This window comes from Mustela nivalis (genome assembly GCF_964662115.1).
Source record: "Mustela nivalis genome assembly, chromosome: 6".
Lineage (NCBI taxonomy): Eukaryota > Metazoa > Chordata > Mammalia > Carnivora > Mustelidae > Mustela > Mustela nivalis.
Genome location: NC_139025.1, coordinates 14,936,354 through 14,958,021, shown reverse-complemented (window position 1 = coordinate 14,958,021; position 21,668 = coordinate 14,936,354). Strand labels below are relative to the sequence as shown.

General features: G+C 39.2%; 1 protein-coding gene across 11 annotated transcripts in view; it reads right to left on the bottom strand.

Moving 5' to 3' along the window:
- ZNF410 (zinc finger protein 410) overlaps positions 1-21,668 on the bottom strand; it is a 41,662-nt gene that overhangs the window by 11,286 nt on the left and 8,708 nt on the right. For 3 of the 11 annotated variants that reach the window (XR_014312416.1, XM_082733476.1, XM_082733479.1), the window contains exons 2-10: positions 17,744-17,949; positions 16,319-16,499; positions 15,139-15,274; positions 12,303-12,521; positions 10,942-11,133; positions 6,637-6,787; positions 5,826-6,007; positions 3,331-3,420; positions 401-526 (exon numbers count right to left, since the gene is read on the bottom strand). Coding sequence is in view for 9 of the 11 variants with exons in the window: in XM_082733476.1 (XP_082589602.1) it covers positions 401-526; positions 3,331-3,420; positions 5,826-6,007; positions 6,637-6,787; positions 10,942-11,133; positions 12,303-12,521; positions 15,139-15,274; positions 16,319-16,351 (1,129 nt within the window). In the remaining 2 variants the exon portion in view is untranslated. The remainder of the gene's footprint in view (positions 1-400; positions 527-3,330; positions 3,421-5,825; positions 6,008-6,636; positions 6,788-10,941; positions 11,134-12,302; positions 12,522-15,138; positions 15,275-16,318; positions 16,500-17,743; positions 17,950-21,668) is intronic. The other 8 variants (XR_014312415.1, XM_082733472.1, XM_082733477.1 and 5 more) reach the window with 5 other exon arrangements.

Sequence of the window (21,668 nt, the reverse complement as noted above, 5' to 3'; positions counted from 1 at the left end):
TAAAAAAATGTTTAAACCCTCCCCTTCTATATATATAAAGAAGTCTTTATCACAATACTCAAGTGCTGGTTAAGGGATCAGCATGAGTTACCGTCAAATTCACCAGGGAAACTTGGAAACTACAGATTCGGGAATCTTACTCCCCCAATAATTTCAGTTGTCAGTTTGTACTGTTTTGTTTTATTTGGGGATGAGGGGTGGACAGGCAATACAAACATGCACATTTTTAAAGCTTACAGATTTCACTGTAGAGCTGTACTTGGAAACCACTAGTCCATCAAATGAGACTAGGTCTCTCCCCCAACCTAGAATCTGAAAATTCCTAAATAACCAGGTAGGCCAGTTATTTGGCTTTTTGAACCCAGAAGATACAGCCCTCCACTCTACCCTCTCTCCTCACCGGTTTGCTCCTGGTCTTGACTCCCAGCTGCTCCCAGCTGCAAGTGATGCTTTCTCATGTGCACGTTCCTACTCCCACTCTGGGAGAAGGTCTTCCCACAGACTTGACACTGATGAGGCTTCTCTCCTGAAACAGAGCAGGTTGAAACACCATAGCCAAAAGAACAGGGTCCATTTCTGACTGCAAGAGAATGGACTCAAGACCTAGAGAGAGAAGCTCATAGAACATTCAACTAAACAGAAGAGGCCTCTCCTTCTCCCATTCTCCACCCAGCCTTGGAGGTCCCCAGCCTCAGAACCTTCATACACCAGGGAAGGCAGGAAGAGTTCACCAGGAGGGCTTAGATGCCCATTGTTCTCAACTCCTATCCTTTCCAGACCTACTATACTGCTGCCTTCACCTCTTTGGTACCAGATCATGGCAGCCACACAGAATATTTCCTTCCCTTTCCAGATACAGTATTCCCTGGAGCTCTGGAACATGTACCATCCTCAATGATCCCAACCCTGGGTCCAGAATACGCCCTTATCCCACCACTTCCTGCCACCACTCTCCCAGTTCCCAGTGTTTACACTGGTGGGTCTTTTGCACAGTGATCTGAACTATCCTCTGCACCCTCAAGTCCAAAGCTCTCAGTCGTCCTTCCACCTACTCAGACAACCACACTTAGAGCTGGGGTCAGAAACACATGCCTACCGGAGATCAGTAGGTGGCCAGAGTAAGTGAAATGGCCAGAAAATATCCAGAAAAGGAAAATCTATAGAGACAGAAAGCTCACCAGTGGTTGCCTGAATCTGGGGGTGGGAGAAGGAACTGACAACCAGAGGGCACAAAGGAACGTCCTGGTGTGACAGAAGTGTTTGAAAACTGGACTGTGATGATGACTGGACAATTCTACATATTTTCTAACACTGATCTGTATGCTTACAATAGGTGAATTTTAAGGTACATGCATTATACACCAAAAAAGCTGTTAAAAGAGATGGACTGATATGCAATGACTACACAGAAACCCATGAATTTACCAGAAGAAACAAGAGCTCTAATTTCTTATTTTGAAGACTCATCATTAAAAGAAATGAAAAGGATCACACATTTTTTTCCTGCCTTTCCTGTGCAAATTACCAAACAGCCCTACTGGATAAAGAAGAGACCTATTATACACAGAAGAATTCCAGCTGATGTGAACAGAATGACAGAAAACCACCATTTTACAATCCTAATGAAATAACTAATTCAGGCATCACTCATAGATATGGCAAAACGTGCTAGGGAACTTTACAATGTGAAGATCAAGGTGTTACCATCTGAACCCATGATAAATTCTGACAACCAAGCACTGTGTACCTCCTGGTATGATGACACAAAATGAAACACATACAACCATTTATAACACATCCTTGCCAAGTCTTTGAACCTTTGAAACTTTTAGGACTGACTTTCTTCTATAGGAAATCTAGGGAAACAAGTTAAATAACAAAACGAAGTAAACCAACCAATCCAGAATGCGAGACATTCAGTAAAACCCAACTAACTCTGTGGTGCAATAAGTCTATGGAATGAAAAAAAGAAAGTGAGATAAACAAATTTAGATTAAAGACTTAAGTGTAATAATTAAACCAAGTATAATAATTAAAACTTACTGGATCCTAATTTAAATAAATCTACTGTAAAAGACATTTTTGAGGGGCACCTGGGTGGCTCAGTCGTTAAGCGTCTGCCTTCGGCTTGGGTCATGATCCTGGGGTCCTGGAATTGAGCCTCGCATTGGGTTCCCTGCTCAGTGAAAAGCCTGCTTCTCCCTCTTCCACTCCCCCTGCTTATGTTCCCTCTCTCACTGTGTCTCTGTCAAATAAATAAATAAAATCTTTAAAAAAAAAAAAAAAAAAGACATTTTTGAGACAATTGCAAAAAAAACTAAACATGGACTGGGTATAAGATAAAATTAAGGAATTGTTAATTCTAAAAGGTATGATAACAGTATTGTTATGTAAGAAAATGTCTTTATTTTCTCTCTTATGTTTAACATAATTTTATATAATGAATTTTTTTTTAGAGAATTTATTTATTTGACAGAGAGCGAGAGAAGGTGAGACAGCACAAGCAGGGGAGCAGCAGAGGGAGGGGGGAAGTGGGCTCCCTGCTCACCCAAGTTGGACTCGGGACCCTGAGATCATGACCCGAGGTGAAGGCAGAGGCTTAACCCACTGAGTCACCCAGATACCCTATATAATAAAATTAAGTAAGATAAAATAAAAACACTCTACAAACCAACCAAAATGTACCTGAAGTCCCCATCAAACCCACAGGTTATCAGTTTGTCACCTTCTGCTTAGAACTTGTCAGCAGGTAAGAGCTCAACTCTGAAATTCCTATATCTGCTTGCTTACACCTCTCTAACTCCCTCAAACTCCCTCACTCCCACTGAATTGCTTTGCTGTCCTTATCATAAATAACTTCCCGTTCCTTCTCTCCATTATTCCTGTTTTGGCATCCCAATACTTCCTATGGCCCACCATTTGAACAATTACTTGATTCTAGAATCCCTCTCCACTCTTGAGTTCACTCCTGCCTCAGCAATCTCTGCTTTGAATAACTTCCATAGCCCATACCTGATGTACCTTATAAAGCACCCAACACAATGCAAATTTGCTGATCTCCTCAGAAAAGCTCTGGATTTGAAAGCAATTCAGTCAACGACTTAGCTGAGAATAAAGCAATTAGGTCTTTCCCCCTTGATTACAGAACCCTTCCCATGCAATTACCAATAGCTTTGATTTCTGATTCTGTCATGAGGAGCAAACTTTATGTTGAACAGCTTGTTTCTTTCCAGAGTTCTTTACAACCCCCCCCCTCCCCCCCCCACCATCCCTTTACCCTTACGGTTCTCCACCTTCCCTGAAATCTGTGACTGGGATGGGTTCCAGTACCTGAGTGAACCACCAAATGTTTTCTCAGACTAGAATACTCAGCAAAGGAACGGCCACATCCTTGGGCTTCACACAGGAAAGGCTTCTCTCCTAGAGACAGGAAATGAGATAAAGAGTCAGTGTTCTGATGAACTGACAACTATTACTCTCTTTTCCCATTAACCTATCCAGTTTCCAATGACTTGCTCAGATTTCTTGAATTTGGCCTGTGTAGTTTCAGACGGGCTATCTATCCAGCAGGGGTCGCCTCTCAGTGGTCTCCCAGCCGACAACCCGCCAGACAGCCCTGCCCTCCTCTCTAGAGGGGCTACCTCTGAGCATCATACTTCCTCCTCCTTCCTGGCTCAAGCGCTGATCCCAGCTACACTGACCTACATTCCTCAGTGATCTCATTCATCCCTTCTGAGGGTATCAAGATTAACACCACATATGCTGTTAGGATTTTTACCTTATATTAATTCTTTCTATGATTCAGTTTCTAAATCCACTAAAAAGTCCAGATTTCTAAAAGTTATAAAATAGGTTTTACATAGTCCCACTGACCAAAGCAAACAAACAAAAACAGATATTCAGTCAGAGGTACAAAGAAAAATCTGTAACGATATGCTAAAAGTAATTACAGCCTAATAGTGGCATTATGGATGATTTCCTTTCTTCTTTGTATTTCTCTGTAATTTTTATTGTCTACAGTATTACATTATTATTTCAAAAATCAAAGATGCATGGTAAAAACTAAATTAAGGCCTGTACTATTAACTTTCTGGTTTTGATATTGTACTGTGGCGACAGAAGATGTCCCTTTTTGGAGAAGCTGGGTAAGGCACATAACTTTTTGTACTATTTTTGCAAATTCTCATGAGACTAATTATTTCAAAATAAAAAGTGAAAAAAAATCAGAGATGTAGTTCCTATCCAAAGGCCACAGACTAGTGTGAGAGATAAATGTATTCATAAATAACTTTAGTATAAATTCCTATAAAAAAACGTGCTAAGTATTCAGAAAAGGGAGGAATTCTGGGGCGCCTGGGTGGCTCAGTTGGCTGGGAATCCGATTTTTGCTTTTGGCTCAAGTCATGATTTCAGGGTGCTGGGACCAAGGGCCCTCCACCCCCACCCCATGCTGCTCAGCAGGGGGTTCACTTCTCTCCCTCTGCCCCTCCACAATGTCTGAACGTGTTATCCCTCTCTCTGAAATCAATCTTTTTTTTTTTCTTTTTAAGATTTTATTCATTCATTTGACAGAGAGAGATCACAAGTAGGCAGAGAGGCAGGCAGAGAGAAAGAGATGCAGAAGCAGGCTCCCCGCCGAGGAGAGAGCCCAATGTGGGCCTCGATCCCAGCAACCCAGGATCATGACCCGAGCCGAAAGCAGAGGCCTCAACCCACTTAGCTACCCAGGCGCCCCTAAAATAAATCAATCTTTAAAAAAAAATTAAATTAACATAATACAATAATAACATAATCTCAAAAGATTATTTTGAGAATTGAGACACTACAAATTAAGTACTTTCAGCATAGTGTCTGGCACATAGTCAGCCCTCATGGTAAGCCACCAAAATCAGTAGCTTTAATTACTGTTGTCACTACTAATAAAGATCTGTGGTCACTTCTGCCATCTGAGATGAACTAAGCATAGCTCAGTCTCTCAAGTAAAAGCTGGGAAGAGCTATTCTGCCCTAAAACATATTCAGTGGTAATGTCCATCTAGCAGGTATCACAGGGAGATACCTGGAATAAATGGGGCCTCAGCTTGGGTTTCACTTATTTTTTGGGGGGGGGGGTTCACTTTTTAATGCCCTTTAATTATACCTGCTATCATTTTAGCAATGCAAGAAGAAAGAACAGACAAAGAAAGTGGGGAAGAAAGTGGGGAAGAACAGTTACACATCTTAAGAGACTGGTCTTGGTTCAGTGATTAAGCTCTGATAAGAAACTCAGTACATTTTGGGCCAAGTGGCTTGGTAAGTCACCCTTAAACTCTTAGAATGAGAGTCAGGGTGTCTTTATTTGGCTCCTTTGATATTAACATGCCATTTGACCCCGTCAAGTCACTTTCCCATTCTGCTTCTCATGTTTGGAGGCTCCATCAAAAAAGCAAGCTCCTCAAAGTCAGGGATGTGTCTCAGTTTTTGTACTTCCTCCCTCACCTTACCCCACTTAGTGGCTAAAAGAGGCTCTGTATGGTTTGTGCGATTCAATAAATATTACTGATCAAAATTACAACCATGTAATTGTCGAAGATATTTGGAAATACTTGTTATCGTTGTTATCAGAGAAGGTCTTACACCCCTTCCTACACTTTAGGCTCCTATAGGCAGGACTCAACACTGCCCATTCCTCACACGCAGGTGAAAAAAAGAAACTCTATTTTCAGAGTTCTAGCAACAAATCTAAACCTTCACTTCTATTTCCAGCTCCGAGCCTTTCCTGAGGACAGGCAAGCAAACCCCGAGCCCAGGGGCAGACCATCTACAGGAAGGCGGGGTTGCACACACCTGTATGGATGCGCAAGTGGTTCTTCAGATTTCCAGCTGTAGTGAACTGCTTACCACAGCTAGACTCGGGGCACACAAAGGGCTTCTCCCCATTATGGGTCCTCATGTGCACCTTCAGTCTCTGCAGCACATAGAAGCTTTTCCCACAACCTTCTGCAGGACAGATGAAAGAGCGGTCATTTCTGGGGGGGAAAAAAAATCATATAAGCAACAATACCTGAAAATGCTTTTTTCTAGAAAGGACAAATTAAATCTCCTATTGCCTTTTAAAGCAGACAGTAAATCCCAAAGCTGGATATATACCAGAATCACCTGAAGCTTATTAAAACCACAGATGCCCCAGGCCTTACTTACTCCCCACCCTCTTTTATTAAAGTAATCTCTATGGGAAAAAAAAAAAAATCTCTAAGCCCAACGTGGGGCTTGAACTCACGACCCCAAGATCAAGAGTTGCATGCTCTACCAACTGAGCCAGCCAGCTGCCCCACACCTTACTTCTTGAATACTGATTTCACAGGTTTATGAGTGACAACCATGCTTATATATTTTAAGTTTTCCAAGAAATTATGTTTTATAATGAGATTCCAGAACCCTTGTTCTAAGATGCTTAGGTGCCAAATGTCTTATTAAATATTTATGAAAAATGAGGTAAATGAGACAATGCAAACCTTTCTATTAAAACAACAAAAGACATCTTAATCACGAGTGAACTGGAACCCTGGCTTTCCTTTAATCTGTCCACTTGGGGACAAGCTCTTCCAGAAGCATCAACATTCTTGAGCTCCAAGTATGGCACCTCAGATATGCTCACCGATGCGTTTTGAGATGGTACTTGAAGTGAGCGGGCCACACAAATGTCCGGTCACAGCCTTCAACTGTACATTTGAGCTTCTTTTCCACTTGAGGAAGGGGCCCAGAATCTTTGGGCTGCCCATCACCAGAACTGAGGTGGACATTTTCTCCTGTAACAGAGTCACATATTTGTAATCCAGGAAAGGAAGTGCTGAGGTACTTCGGTTCAAACAATAAAGCTCCTATATTTTACTCCTACTGATCAGTAAGCAGGTAACTCTCTCCAGCTTCCCTCGCTCTCTTTATATCCACTAAACAACAGAAGTGAGCGCACAGTTTGTTCCCATCCCCTTACACCAGAGAATTCTCAAAAGCCATTATGCTTCGTTTCACAAGACCAGGCCTCTCTGGCCAATGTAAGATATGTCCACAATGGCTTCACATAAAAAAGAAGAGTTAAACCTATTCTGCATTACACAAATTGGCAGGGAAGCATATATGTCAACACCCGGAAAGGGATGCTAAAGATGGCTTCTTGTTCTAGGTATTAGTAAACTTGTATTTATTCTAGGAGAGGCAGCCATTCTGGCTTAGTTCTGAGCTTATGGTTGTGACTTCTCTGCTAAATGATCATTCTTAGATTTCTATCTTCTGAGGTCAGTCTGGCTATTCCTACCATTTTAGAGAATAAGAACAACCCTCCAATTTCCTGTGCCACTTCTCTTTAAGAATGCAAAAGCTCATCTGATTTTATAATTTCTAACCACATTTTAAAAAGCTAGAAACAACATCAACTGAAGTTTTTTGTTCAACAGAACAAAAGGAAGGAAGAAGGGCATGTGTCTCCCTTAAATTTAAGTGAAATCAGTTAATTAAAGCTTTATATAAATCCCAGATTCATAGGTAGTATGCCTTTTCTTTAATTTCTTAAAGATATAGTTGGACATCAACAGAGAAAAATATTTATGACTATGACTATGACTACGACTTAATTTTGCTACAAGCAAATGGAGTTTATCTTTCTAAGACATATACCTCAGGAATAAGATTTGTATTTCCAAATTTCCCTCTCAAAAGCCAAGAACAGGAATAATAAATGTGATACCCATCATATTTCCTGGAACCTGACAGCTGATCAAGGTTCCATCCCGAATATTAATCTTAATGCTCTTCCTGTCCTACATGCTCCTTGCTGTACATGTCACCAAGTGCTAATCATAAAACTAAATGCTCCAAGTTCAGAGTAGAATCTAAGATGCCTTTTGTTAGTTACTTTTAATTTTTTTTTCTTTTTTAATATCGTCCCACACAGTTTTTATTTAATTGAAAATGAACTGCACATAGGTAAATTTTAAACAGTACAAAACTATATATACCATAAAGGAAATTTCCCACCAACTCCAGAGCTTCAGCTAATTAATTTCTAATGAAAGCTCAGTAGAAATTAATATAGAAATTTAAACAGCTGATTTTTGGGACTTTGTGTATTCAATGTTGTAGATACAATGAGAACACTGATATAATCATGAAATTTAAAAACCACTCAGAAAATAGTGAATTGTCTTGTATTTGAGTCCTTATGAAACTACTCCTTAAAAAACAGAGCACTGTTTGCCGAAGACAGATTAGCTTAAAATGACATCAAGCAACAATAGTTTTGGATATTTAGAGATCTGACAAACTGGTTCCCCCCAAAAAGAGAAGACAAAGAAATTCAACACTTTATACGGTGCACGTTGTGTAACACTGTAAACACCTTAAAGATCCCACAGTTATGTGAGGTCTTTGCATTCAGGATAAAATTCCAGCAGGAGTATCATATATAGTATGGGTCAGTAAACTTACTCTGTAAAGAGCCAAATACTAAGTATTTTTGGCTTAAAGGACCATATGGTCTCTGTCACAACTACTCAACTTTGCCACCAGAGCAGCCAGACAATTTGTAATGAATGGATATGCCTGTATTCCAACCAAACTTTATTTACAAAACAGGTGGTTATTTGGCCCTTTGCTAACCGCTTATATAAAGCATCATATACAAAATTTAAATACATCCGTATTTCAGTCAACTTAGATAGAGGTGAAGAAACTGCTCTGAGAAACTGCTACAAGACTCACAAAATGGCTTTAGTAACAACAAAGATATTTCTGTTAAAGATGCATTTAAATACGGGATAAAAAATTATGTTAGTGGGTGAAAAGCAATATTAAATTAAAGTATTTCATGATTTAAAATGTGTGTGGAATCAAAATAATAAAATTTTCAAAAACAACTTACAGTGTTTACTTTTATCTAGATGCCTAACAGTTTATATATCTAAGTTAACCCGCTGAAAAGGTATTATGGAATCATCTTATTGACAAAATAGAAGACTCTCATATATTTGGGCTCATTTTATATTCAAGTATACAAGGTAGTTGTTAGGTAAGGTTAGGTAAGGTAACATATTTTGAGAGTAATAAAAACACCCACACAATGCTTTGCTGGTTATAAGCTCTCCTAGAGACACTCTCATTTAAATCTCCAAAACAACCCCATCAGATAAACTACTCAATCTCTTGTGTTCTGAACATGAGAATACTGCGGCTAAGAAGGTTAAATCTCCTAGGCAGAGGACTGGTTCATGACAGCACCAGGTCTGGATCCCAGGTCTCAAGACACCAAGCCCTAAGTTCCCTCCCCGCACAGCTTCTTCCTGGCACATGCAGCACTACTTCCTTAACGCAAAGAGGAGATGTGGACGGTTTCAGGATCCAGAGATTAGAAAAAGCATCAGGGGAAGAATCTGAACTTTACAGCCTCCCCAAAATGGTAAAACTGGCCATTCTAAGGAGCACTACGGTTGTCAAAGCAGAACTAATTATTCTGAAACTAAGAAAATTCTGAAGTTCTCTTTGCAGTGACACAGATGGAGCAAGAAACTATTATGCTAAGTGAAGTAAGTCAGTTAGAGAAGGACAAATACCGTATGATCTCACTCACAGGTGGAATTTAAGAAACAAAAGAGCAAAGGGGGGGGGACGGAGAGGCAAACCAAGATAGAGACTCTTACCAATATAAAACAACTGATGGTCACTAATGGAGGGATGGGGGGGTGGGTGCAACAGGTGATGAGGATTAAGGAGTGTACCTGGGATGAGCACCTGGTGCTGAACCACTATACTGTATACCTGAAACTAACATTCAGCTGTATGTTAACTAACTGCAATTTAAATAAAAACTTTAAAGAAAGAAGTCTGGAGTTCTCCATGTAGAAAAGATTAAGGTTAATGTTTCTAAAACTGGAATATTTTGAAATATTCTCAGGGATCCTTGAGAAAGTTTCTAATTTTTTATTTTCACTTGTACCATAGTCACAGAATAGTCGTAAGCACATTCTAGATCATCTGCACGTGCTGCAAACAGTCATGGACCAACATGAAATTTCAGTACTTTAAGCTTGGTTTGTGATCATGATAATGTGTATCTTACCTTAATAATTTGTTGTAGTACCTTAACTGTCACAGATAAAGAGAAAATATAGAAGCAGCTCTAAAACAAAAAGTATTATGGCATGGTACATAAGCAAAGGTTGTGCAATGGTTTAGGGGTGGTTTAAATAGAGTTGTGGTCCTAAAGCTTTAACATGTATTGGAACCACTGAGAGGGCTTACTAAAAGAGCGCATGTTTCTGACTCAGTAGGATGAGGCCTGAGAATTTGTATTTCTAAGTTCCCAGATGATGCTGATGACCCAAGGACTACACCTGAAAACTACTGGACAGAGAAAAGTGGGACAGAGTTAGTACAGGCATGCTGAACTCAAAAGAAACAGCACTACAGACTGTTTGGATATTTAAGATCATATGATGAAAGCCCCCCCACCAAAAAAAGCAGTTGTAGCTACTGAAATTGCTAAATTGCTATGAGTAGCAATTCAGTTTCGACAAAACACCGTCTGCCAAAATAAAATATTAACTTTATTTTCACTGGTTTTGTAGTTTTATTCCTATTAATTGGTAATATTGTTTTGATTTTATAATGGTATAAAAGCTCCAAGTATAGGGAACAGTACAATAAAAACAACTCAAGGTAACATCTTGATCCGTGAAAATGTTTTCCCTTTAAAGGGTCTCTGTACATAATTCAAAGCTGACAACTGGGAATGCTGGTGGTGTTGATTTTGCATGTGAATCTGTCAGAGCGAAGTTACTTTATAGAAAATAAGACAATGTACACATTTCTAGCTGTTGTTCTCACCAATAAAATAACTTCGATTACAGTCATTGCATTACCAAAATCTCCATGCAGAATACTGGAAATGAAAAACATCACAGGGCCTCACCATTGCTGCTGGTTTTTGCATTCTTTGCCAGCTGTGCGCGAGTAGCAGCAATCAAACTATCATGAGCCAACTCCTGAACCCGGAGGAACCATGGAATGCTACTGTCCGTGCTCTCACCGGAGAGGAAATCATTCCCTGAATCCTCTGCCTCATCTTGTACAAATACTAAGTGCTCAGCTGAAGAGCCCAGACCTGAAAGAAACAAGGGGATATGTGAAAGTTACCCACCAAGTTACCCTTTTACTGGCCCTGGCTCAGATACTTCGTATCTGGAATAGCTGAATCCGCTCCTGTAGATTTTCACCTCTCACCTCAAGATTCTGTTCTCCTACTACTTGAGGTTCTCACTTTCCACTCCCAGACAGGCTTATCTTTCTTACCTCCTCTGGTTTCAGAGGCAAAGCTGTCCCCCCAGGGCAAGCAAGCTAGGATCCTGACCCTACCAGTCATCTTCTCTTGGCCATCTGCAAGCCATTCCTCTTTACTGGCCACCTCACGACCTGCCCTCAGAGCCTTTAAATGTCTCGCCCATCTTCATTTTTAAAAAGAAGAGAAAATCCCAAGTACTTCTCTAGCTATTCACTCACAGTCAAGTTTCCTGCCAAGTGTAACTCCCAACTTTTGTATCCACTTTATCATCTGTCACGGTTAGAACCCTGGCCTTGACCTCTACCACCTCAGTAACAATTGCTCTTGCTCAGGTCACCAGACATAAACTTCCCAGTCCTCCCCTCACTAGCCTCTCCTGGGGTATGTGGCATGACTTACGACCTTTTTCTTCTTTTAGACATTTTCCCTCTCTTGGCTTCTCCCATTTCACTCTCCTTCTGTTTTCCTTATCCCTCTCTAGCAGCTCCTCCCCACTCTTCTGCTACTCTCTTAAATGTTTTTTCCAGGGTCCCAGATTTGCCTTCTTTTCTGTTTATGCTTCTGAATCAAAGAATCCATGCTCACTGTTTCATACATTTCCTGAATGCTGATAAGCACCAAAACAACTTATTTCCCACAAGACATTTCTAGAACTCTGTTTCTAATTGTCTAAAGGACACCTCCTCATGAATGTCCCTCTGAAATACATCAACAAGCAGAAACTGGAACTAATCATCCTCCCCCAACCCTGTTCTTGGGCTCACTATCTTGCTGAATGGCACAACCTCATTTCCCAAACGAGAAACTTCTGAGTCATCCTAAAGTCTGCCTTCTCCCTCTATACATTCAACTTACAACCAGACTATACCAATTCTCTAAAATTATAAAATAATAAGGCTTCTTTCCATCTTAAGTATGACTGAGTTAGATATGCCCCACCCCCAGTTTTTGTCCTCAAGCATGAGCAGAGTTCAGAAAAGGAGAGAGAGTACCTGCTCTTGTTAGGTTAAGAAGAATAAAAGAAGTGCTATCACTCGGCTGTAGATCTTGCAACAAGCTAGGAGACTCTGGAGTGGACAAAAACTCCGGGGACTTCTGTACAGTCTGAGCCCTTGTCTCCTCTCCGTCTGGGCCCACATTCACCTGAAGGCTTCTCAACACAGCTGAGGAAGGGACCTCCTTGGAGGAGTTTGTATGACTTGGAGTATCATCTGACAAAGGGAAAAATATCACGGCATTATGTAGCACCCATATCCACAGAGCTCACTATTCTGATACACAGCACCCTTAAAAGAGCCCTTATAGGAGCAGCAGCATTTTTATTTTACAAATACAAAATTTCCCTCAGAAGAAAACAGAGTGATAACTTTAAGTTTTAAAGGGAATCAGCCAAAATATGAGGGACAGATTCATTTGACACTTGGCAGTAACAACCAACCAACCATCCACATTTGGACATTATTGGCCTTTGTCCTTTCAAGGCCAGAAATCAGTACTTTTCCCTCGAAAAATGTATTTATACAACAAATACTAACTCAAGAATAGGATTCTAAATTTTTAATTATTTGTCTTGGGAAAAGATTCCCTCCCTTTAATTTTTATAGCATGTATGTGACAGTTCTATTGAGTCACTGGGGGCAAAAAACCACAACCTGAGAAATCACTGAAATTTTATAGAATCATAAATGTTTCATTATATTTATGAGTTTACAATGAAATGTAAAGAAATAATTTGGAAGACTTGCTCTCTAGAACTTTATTCTAAAGGGAGGAATAAATTTTTAAGATTTTATTTATTTATTTGACAGACAAAGATCACAAGTAGACAGAGAGGCAGGCAGAGAGAGAGGACAAGCAGGCTCCTGCTGAGCAGAGAGCCCAACGTGGGGCTCGATCCCAGGACCCTGGGATCATGACCTGAGCCGAAGGCAGAGGCCTTAACCCACTGAGCCACCCAGGTGCCCCTAAAATAAAATATTTTTAATCAAGGTACTTGGCTGGCTCAGTCAGAGCACAAGACTCTTGATCTTGGGGTTGTGAGTGTGAGCCCAACATGGCTGTAGAGATTACTTAAATGAATAAATACATAAATAAAAACTTTAAAAATAAAATAAAACATATTTTTAAAAGATTTTATTTATTTATTTGACAGAGATCACAAGTAGGCAGAGAGGCAAGAGGGGTAACAGTGGGGGGGGGGGGCGCCCTGCTGAACAGAGAGCCCAACGAGGGCTCAATCTCAGGACCCTGATATCATGACCTGAGGCGAAGACAGAGGCTTAACCCTCTGAGCCACCCACGCACCCCTAAAAACAAAATATTTTTAATTAAAATTAAAACTAAAGGGGCACCTGGGTAGCTCAGTCATTGGGTGACTGCTGGTCATGATCTCAGGACTCTGGGATTGAGCCCTGCATGGGGCTCCCTGCTCAGCAGGAGGCCTGCTTCTTCCTCTCCTACTCCCCCCACCCCCACTTGTATTCCCTCTCTAGCTGTCTCTCTGTCAAATAAATAAATAAATAAATAATCTTTTAAAAAATTACAACTGAAGTTAATGTAGAAAAGAAGATTAATGATTTTGTCCTTTTTACTTCAATATTGTTAAAATATTTATTCAACCAATTAAAATCGGGAGAGAAAAATTTAAACCCAATGAAGGTCAAAATTTATTAACACATGGAAATGTATACATACTGAAAATCCATAAGGATCTGGAAAAACTCCAACATACCAGTAGAAAAACAGGAGTTGAATGACAGAAGATATGTGAAAGCTAGGAACTAGACAGGGAAGCCTTAAGTCAACACTGGCTGGTTGCATGTATCTGCCTTCTTGAATCTTTAATCATTGAAAAACATTTTAAAGTCACTTCAAAATCACCTCCAATAGAGGACAGTACCCAGAAGACTTTATTATAAGCTGTCACCAGTCACCAATAGTCCCCCGATTTAACATCAATATTCCAAATTTTAAACATTCCAATTTCCAGAAAATAAAGAATTCACTGCACCCAAAAATAATGTTCTCCTTGGTAACAGTCCAGGGATAGGATCTCCTTCTCCCCATCCAAAGTTAACCTCACAACTCATGATCAGCATTCTAGTTCCTCCTACCTCTCCTGGAGCCTCCCCACTAATTAGCCTCTCTTTCTGTTTACAGCTTCTCTAATTGGCTCTTTCCTCTTAGCATAAAACCATCCTCAAATATTTCAGATCTTAAAAAAAGAACTCTGCCATCTACCTTATATCCTTCTCTTTTTCCTTCCCATAGCAGGAGAGCCTTGAGAAAGTGTAGTTCCTTCCTCCACTATCCTTACCTTGCACTGACGCCTCAACCCTCTACACCCTGGTTTTCCATTCCCTTTCCATAGAACAGGTCCTGCCAATGTCAACAATGGCTTTGTTGGCCCTATCTCATTGGGACAGTCCCTATCCCACGGGCCTCTTAGAAGCATCTGCACACTGACTATTCTCCTGAGTTCTATGCCCGCATTCTGTAGAAATATTTCTCTCACTACTCTAGCCTTTCTTTTTCCCTCCTTCATAGGCTCTCCTCCTTTACCCTGTACCCTGAATAGGGAGCTCCACATTGATCCTTTCCTCTCACTCTCACATTCTATGAATGATCCTATCCATTACTGTGGCTTAAATTACCAATTAAGTAATTGGTAATTAAGTAACTCCCATGGTTGCTTATTCTCCATAATTCCTAGTTTTTACAGTTTCTACCAGTCAGTTATAAAGTCATTTATCCCATCCCACCGGTATGATAGAGCATGCTAAGCTCTTAAAAATTGCTTATCTTATTTCTTGTACTCTTTATTTTTACCTGGTAACATTAGCCGACTGCATTCTGGGGCCTCAGTCACTGGAAGGAGGGACAAGCAAGTAATGTCTTTAGCTTCTGATTCTACTAGCCCCTGTCCCAATGGGATGGACGTATTCTGAACAAACTGTACCAGGAGCTGGGGAGTGGAGGAGGAAGAGACAATATTGAAAAATATAAGTTGTTATGAATGAATCTAAACCTCTGAATTTACAACAAGTTCACAGCTTAATTAAATCTTTATTGCTTACTAGTTTCGAGCACATTCAGAGAAAAACTACATTAACTACAAAATAACACTTAAAGTTATTTTTATAAAGTGCTCTGTTCTAAAGAAAAGCTATATTATATTGACTCATTTAATCCTCATCATAACCCAGTTAAGATTGAACATGTATTTTAAAGATTAAAAAAAATCACAAATAAATAAATAAAGGAATCAAGTTGAAGACATCCAACGACTTATCTAAGGTCACATGACTAGTAGGGGAAGTAAGTCTTCCAACTTATATCATCTGATTCCAAATTCACTGACCTTTCCACTATGTGACACAGATATACTAAAATTAAAGCAAGAGAAATGAAAAAAAAAAAAAAAAATCAAAAATGTTTAGGGGTGCCCAGGTGGCTCAGCCAGTTAAGTGTCCAACTTTTGATCTCAGCTCAGGTCTTGATCTCAGGGTCATGAGTTCAAGCCCTGTGATGGGCTCCACACCTAGCACGGAGCCCACTTAAAAAAAAAAAATAAAATAAATAATAAATAATGTTTAAATCCTCTAATTACATTTATAAAGAAAACACTTTCAGATATATATAAAATTAATTGAAAAATGGTTGTGGTAGTAAATATTCATATATGTACATATACATCCACATGTTATATAAAATTTCTGTCATTACATGATTACCTAGATGTATAATAACTTATACTTACTTAAAGAAACAAAAAAAACGACAGGTAAAAGGAGTTTTTAAATCTTTGAGAAAGTACTTATTGATAGAAAAAAATAATAAACTAGTAGTTAACAACCAAAACCATATGGCCCACAAAACCGAAAATATTTACTATCTGGCTCATTACAGAAGTTTACTGACTTCCTGACTTAAGGACAAACCTTGGAAGATAGCCCACAAAAAATACAAACAGATAGACAGATAGATAGACAGCACTGCCTGGGCTCACCTCTGGTTTGGATTCTAACTCATCTGATAACATTGATTCAGCTTCCAAATCCTATAGCTGTTCAGGGGACAGGTTAAAAATTTAACTCAGTCAAAGACACCTTCCTGTTATGCTCATATTCCTCTAGGAAATGCTATGCTTTTCCTGTAAGATGCTGTGCTGGGTGGGTAGTCAATTCAGCCTAAAGAAGGATGAGAGAGAGAGAGAGAATTAGAGGAGTAGAAAAATGTAGCTAAATAAACAAAGGTAAGTCTACATATCTGAAAATCACAACAAGCAAGCAAATAAAGAATTCAACCCAAAACACTTGTTTTAAAATAGAACAAGTCCAACAGATGTCAAAACCCATTAAAAGTTGTACTTTGAAAAAGAAAACAAGTTGTACTTTGTGGAATTTCTACTTCTACTAACCTATTTTAAGAAAAGGTCTTAAAAATAGAAAAAGTATATGCCTAAAGAATTTCATGTTAGCATCTATAATAATAAACAACTGCAAGCAAGATATAAATACATATATATACCCAACACTTAGGGAATGGTTAATTAGATTATAGCACTGTCACTTAAAAATATGGTTATAAAAATAACACAACAGCAAAAAGTGCTAATGACATGTTAAACTACAAAAACAAAATACAAAATTATATACTTGCTATTACTAAAACTAGTTAAGATATGAACAGGAAAAAATAAAAGGAAATTAATACAACTATGATAGCAGCTATATTAGGTGGCAGGCTGGTATGACTTATTTTTCTTTTCTCAAGTTCCTCATCTTTCTAAAAGTGGTTACAGAGTCAAAATCTGAACATGTTTCCTAAAAGTAGGACCCTTGGGACCCTGATGTTGCTATTTTCACCCCATAATTAAAATTCTTACCTTCTTATCACTTTATTTTTTTCAGACTTTTGACAAAAGAGTTCACTGTCTTTTGTACAAATGTTGCTAAAATTGGGACCACTACCATACACAAAATAATTGTGCAGTGTAAAATGCACCCAGGATGGGAGTTTTCAATTAATACCAAAGTTGACTGGAAAGATAGAATAAGGTAGGTTTACTCTACAAAAAGGTGTTTAAGAAATTCCTGAATAAATGTTTATTGTTCTGTTGGTTCCTTCCTCTCCCCCTTGCTGGTTTCCAGAAATCCTCATTTTCATCATTAAAAAAAAAAAAAACAGGTCACAAGACATTAATAAAAGTGTCCTTTGTTTCCCACATAAAATCAAGTATCATAAATCTCTGACTTTTCCTTTCTGTTTTTCTTATTCCAATCCTACACATACTAGTTCAATGCTGTTTATTCAACCCTCTTTTTCATAGAGGAAGGAACCAAGGCTCAGTGCTCAAGTTATTAAGCTGCATAATCTGGACTCCCACCCACAGAGCAGCTGGCATAAATAGCGATTACATCTACCTACTTACATCTATCTACATCTGACCTTGAAACACCAGGGTTTAAGAATTACTACTCCTGGGCACCTGGGTGGCTCAGTGGGTTAAAGCCTCTGCCTTTGGCTCAGGTCATGGTCTCAGGATCCTGGGATCGAGTCTCACATTGGGTTCTCTGCTCAGCGGGGAGCCTGCTTCCTCTCTCTCTGCCTGCCTCTCTGCCTACTTGTGATCTCTCTCTGTCAAAAAAAAAAAAAAAAAAAAAAAAAAAGAATTACTTCTCCCCAATTCCAGTTCATCTCAAGAAGCCAAGAAATAACCAAATATTTGTTCAGGTTTTTCTTAAGGTTCCTCAAACTCTTGAGTTTCCAAGATTGCAAAATCTCTAAGAAACTAGACAACAATTTGCTGCCCTTTACATTTGTTAGGCTTCTTAGAAATCAATGACGCTGGCTGCGTTTCCATTATCCTCACCTGGTGAAAAAAAACCGAAGTTTATGAATATTATGAATATGTGCACCGAACAAGGGAAAAATCATATACTGGTTCTTAGATACTTTTGCAAAGCTGTAATAACAACTTAAAGAAGAAAGCTGCCACCTCTAGATCACCACTTCTCAAGGGTCCATGGTTATCTATGGTATCTTTTTTTTTTTTTAAAGATTTTATTTATTTATTCAACAGACAGAGATCACAAGTAGGCAGAGAGGCAGGCAGAGAGAGAGAGGAGGAAGCAGGCTCCCCACCAAGGAGAGAGCCCGATGCGGGGCTCGATCCCAGAACCCTGGGATCATGACCTGAGCCGAAGACAGAGGCTTTAACCCTCTGAGCCACCCAGGTGCCCTCTATGGTATCTTTTTATTTTAGTGTCATTTCAGCGATAATTTTTCAAAAAGTTAACATGAGCATTTTCTGAAACAAATGGGTAGCCATATTATAACTGAGTTCTGCCCAAATCTGCTGCCCAGCAGGTTTGTATGTGCACTATATGAACAAGTAAGTATCCATATTATAACTGAGTTCTGCCCAAATCTGCTGCCCAGCAGGTTTGTATGTGTACTATCTGAACTAAAGAGAGACTAGTAGGACAGAGAAGCATAGGCAGGCTGACCTCAAGACACTGGGGCACTCAGTACCTTATCAAGCTGTGTAAACCTCATCTTTAACACAGCAACTCACCATGTATATTAGCTGGAAGTGTGATGGCAAATATGCAATTAAATTTGTTTCTATTCTCAATTCCCATTATCATTTCACAGGTTTCAAAAACCGCAATGCAAATTTTTAAGTAACAGCTTCACTGAGATATAATTCAGATGCCATACAATTTACTCATTTAAAGAGTACAGTTAAATTATTTTTAATATATTCACAGTTGTACAACCACAACCACAATCAATTTTACAACAGTTTCATCACTCCAAAAAAGAAACCCTGTACCTATCAGCAAGCACTCCCCATTTCCTCCCAAACCCTCCCCAACCAGGCCTAGGCAACCACTAATTCCTGTCTCTATGGAATTGCCTATTCTAAACAGTTCACATAAATGGAATTATACATGTGATCTTTTGTGGGTGGCATGATGCTCCCAAGGTTCATCCCTCTTGTAGCATGAATCAGTACATAATTTCTTTTTATTGCCAGCAATATTCTATTGTATGGATATACATTTTATTTATCCACATATCACTTAATGGACACTGGATTATTTCTACAATTTGGCTATTATGAATAATGCTGCTATGAACACTCATGTACAAGTTTTTGAGTAGACTCTTTTGGATATACACCTAGATGTGGAATTGCTAGGTCATATGGTAAGTCTATGTTTAACCTCTTGAAGAATTACCAGGTTATTTTCCAAAGTGTCTGCACCATTTCATAATCCCACAAGCAGTGGATTTCTCTCCATCCTCATCAACACATTATTACAGCCCTCCCAGCAGGTGTGAATGGTAACTCATTGTGGTTCTGACTTGCATTACCTGGTGACTAATGATGTGCTTATAGACCATTTATACGTCTTTTCAGAAGAAATACTTATTCAGATCACTGGCCCACTTTTTAAACTGAGTTGTCTTTTTATTACTGATTTGTAAGAGTTCTTTTTATATTCTAGATACAAGCCCCTTATCAGATTTACAACTTGCACAAACTTTCTCCTATTCTGTGTGTTCTCATTCGCAACACAAATCTCATCTTCATTTGAACAAGGCAACTCTAACTCTGCTGTTCTCTAACAAAACCTCATTAAAATTGGCATTCAAGGACCTTAGTCAGTTTTGGTTACATATGAGATCCCACTATCACATACTGCTACAAAGTCTTGACACTTTAAACACATACCTTGTATTATATTCTCTGCAAAGTATTACTAAAGTTAAAATGTAGAAACAGGAAATATATTATTGAACCCAAGGCTAAATCTTTCCACTATTAAGTTCAACATTAAGTACTGCATTTCAGTAGAACGACATCTCTACCACATAATATGAATGTTATTTTGAATTTTGTTTTAGGGTGTGGTTTACAACTGTATACTTATTCATAAAGATATAAATCCATGGCAACAACTGATATAATCCTGATAACCTAAATTCTACTACCTACATGGTTCCCTAGAGCCATCAAAACATCAGACTGGAGCGCCTGGGTGGCTCAGTGGGTTAAGCCGCTGCCTTCGGCTCAGGTCATGATCTCAGGGTCCTGGGATCGAGCCCTGCATCGGGCTCTCTGCTCAGCAGGGAGCCTGCTTCCTCCTCTCTCTCTGCCTGCCTCTCTGCCTGCTTGTCATCTCTCTCTGTCAAATAAATAAAATCTTAAAACAAACAAAAAAAAAACATCAGACTGCTAATATTGTAATAAATTTGTATGGTGGCAGATGGTAACTACCCTTATCTTGGTGGGCACTAAGTAGTGTCTCAAACTGTGGTAATGTACCAAATTGTCAAATCATTACATTGTACACCTGAAACTAATTTAACATTGTATGTCAGTTATTCATGGATTAAAAAGAAATATATATTAGACTGCTTAAAGAAAACAATCTTGGTTCAACGTATGTCAATTTTTTAAAAATCCTCTGACCCTGGGCGCCTGGGTGGCTCAGTGGGTTAAGCTGCTGCCTTCGGCTCAGGTCATGATCTCAGGGTCCTGGGATCGAGTCCCACATCGGGCTCTCTGCTCAGCAGGGGGCCTGCTTCCCTTCCTCTCTCTCTGTGATCTCTTCCCTTCCTCTCTCCTACTGGTGATCTCTCTCTGTCAAATAAATAAATAAAATCTTTAAAAAAAAAAATCCTCTGACCCTACCGCTGTTATTACTGAATTATTTGTAAATTTGTTTTGATTTTGTAGTTGATTAAGAGCTACTGGGGGCTTCAGCACAGGAAGGATAAGAATTACTACCTAGCTTTATGTCAAAGTATATTTAGAGTAATTAAAATAAAAAATTGCCAGCATGGGGACCAATATAGTGTTCAATGCAATGTTCTTCCTTTAAATGCAATTTGAATGACAGTGGAGTGAAAGGCTCTGCTCTTACTCAAAAGGAAGCTATTTTTAAATAATTATGGACCTCAAGGATATTCTTCCCAGGCTTTCTTATGCTATTAAGAAAAGAGATTAGAAATGTAATACTAAATGGTCACCCCAAGTTCTTTATTTTTTTTTAAAGATTTTATTTATTAATTTGACAGAGAGAAATCACAAGTAGACGGAGAGGCAGCCAGAGAGAGGGGGGGGGGAAGCAGGCTCCCTGCTGTGCAGAGAGCCCAATGTGGGACTCGATCCCAGGACCCTGAGATCATGACCTGAGCCGAAGGCAGCAGCTTAACCCACTGAGCCACCCAGGCGCCCCACCCCAAGTTCTTTAATGTGAACACTAATAGTTCTTTTTTTTGTATCTTTAAGTTTAGGCAAAACTTATATCCTTATTTGCTTTCAAATTAGAAAAATTACT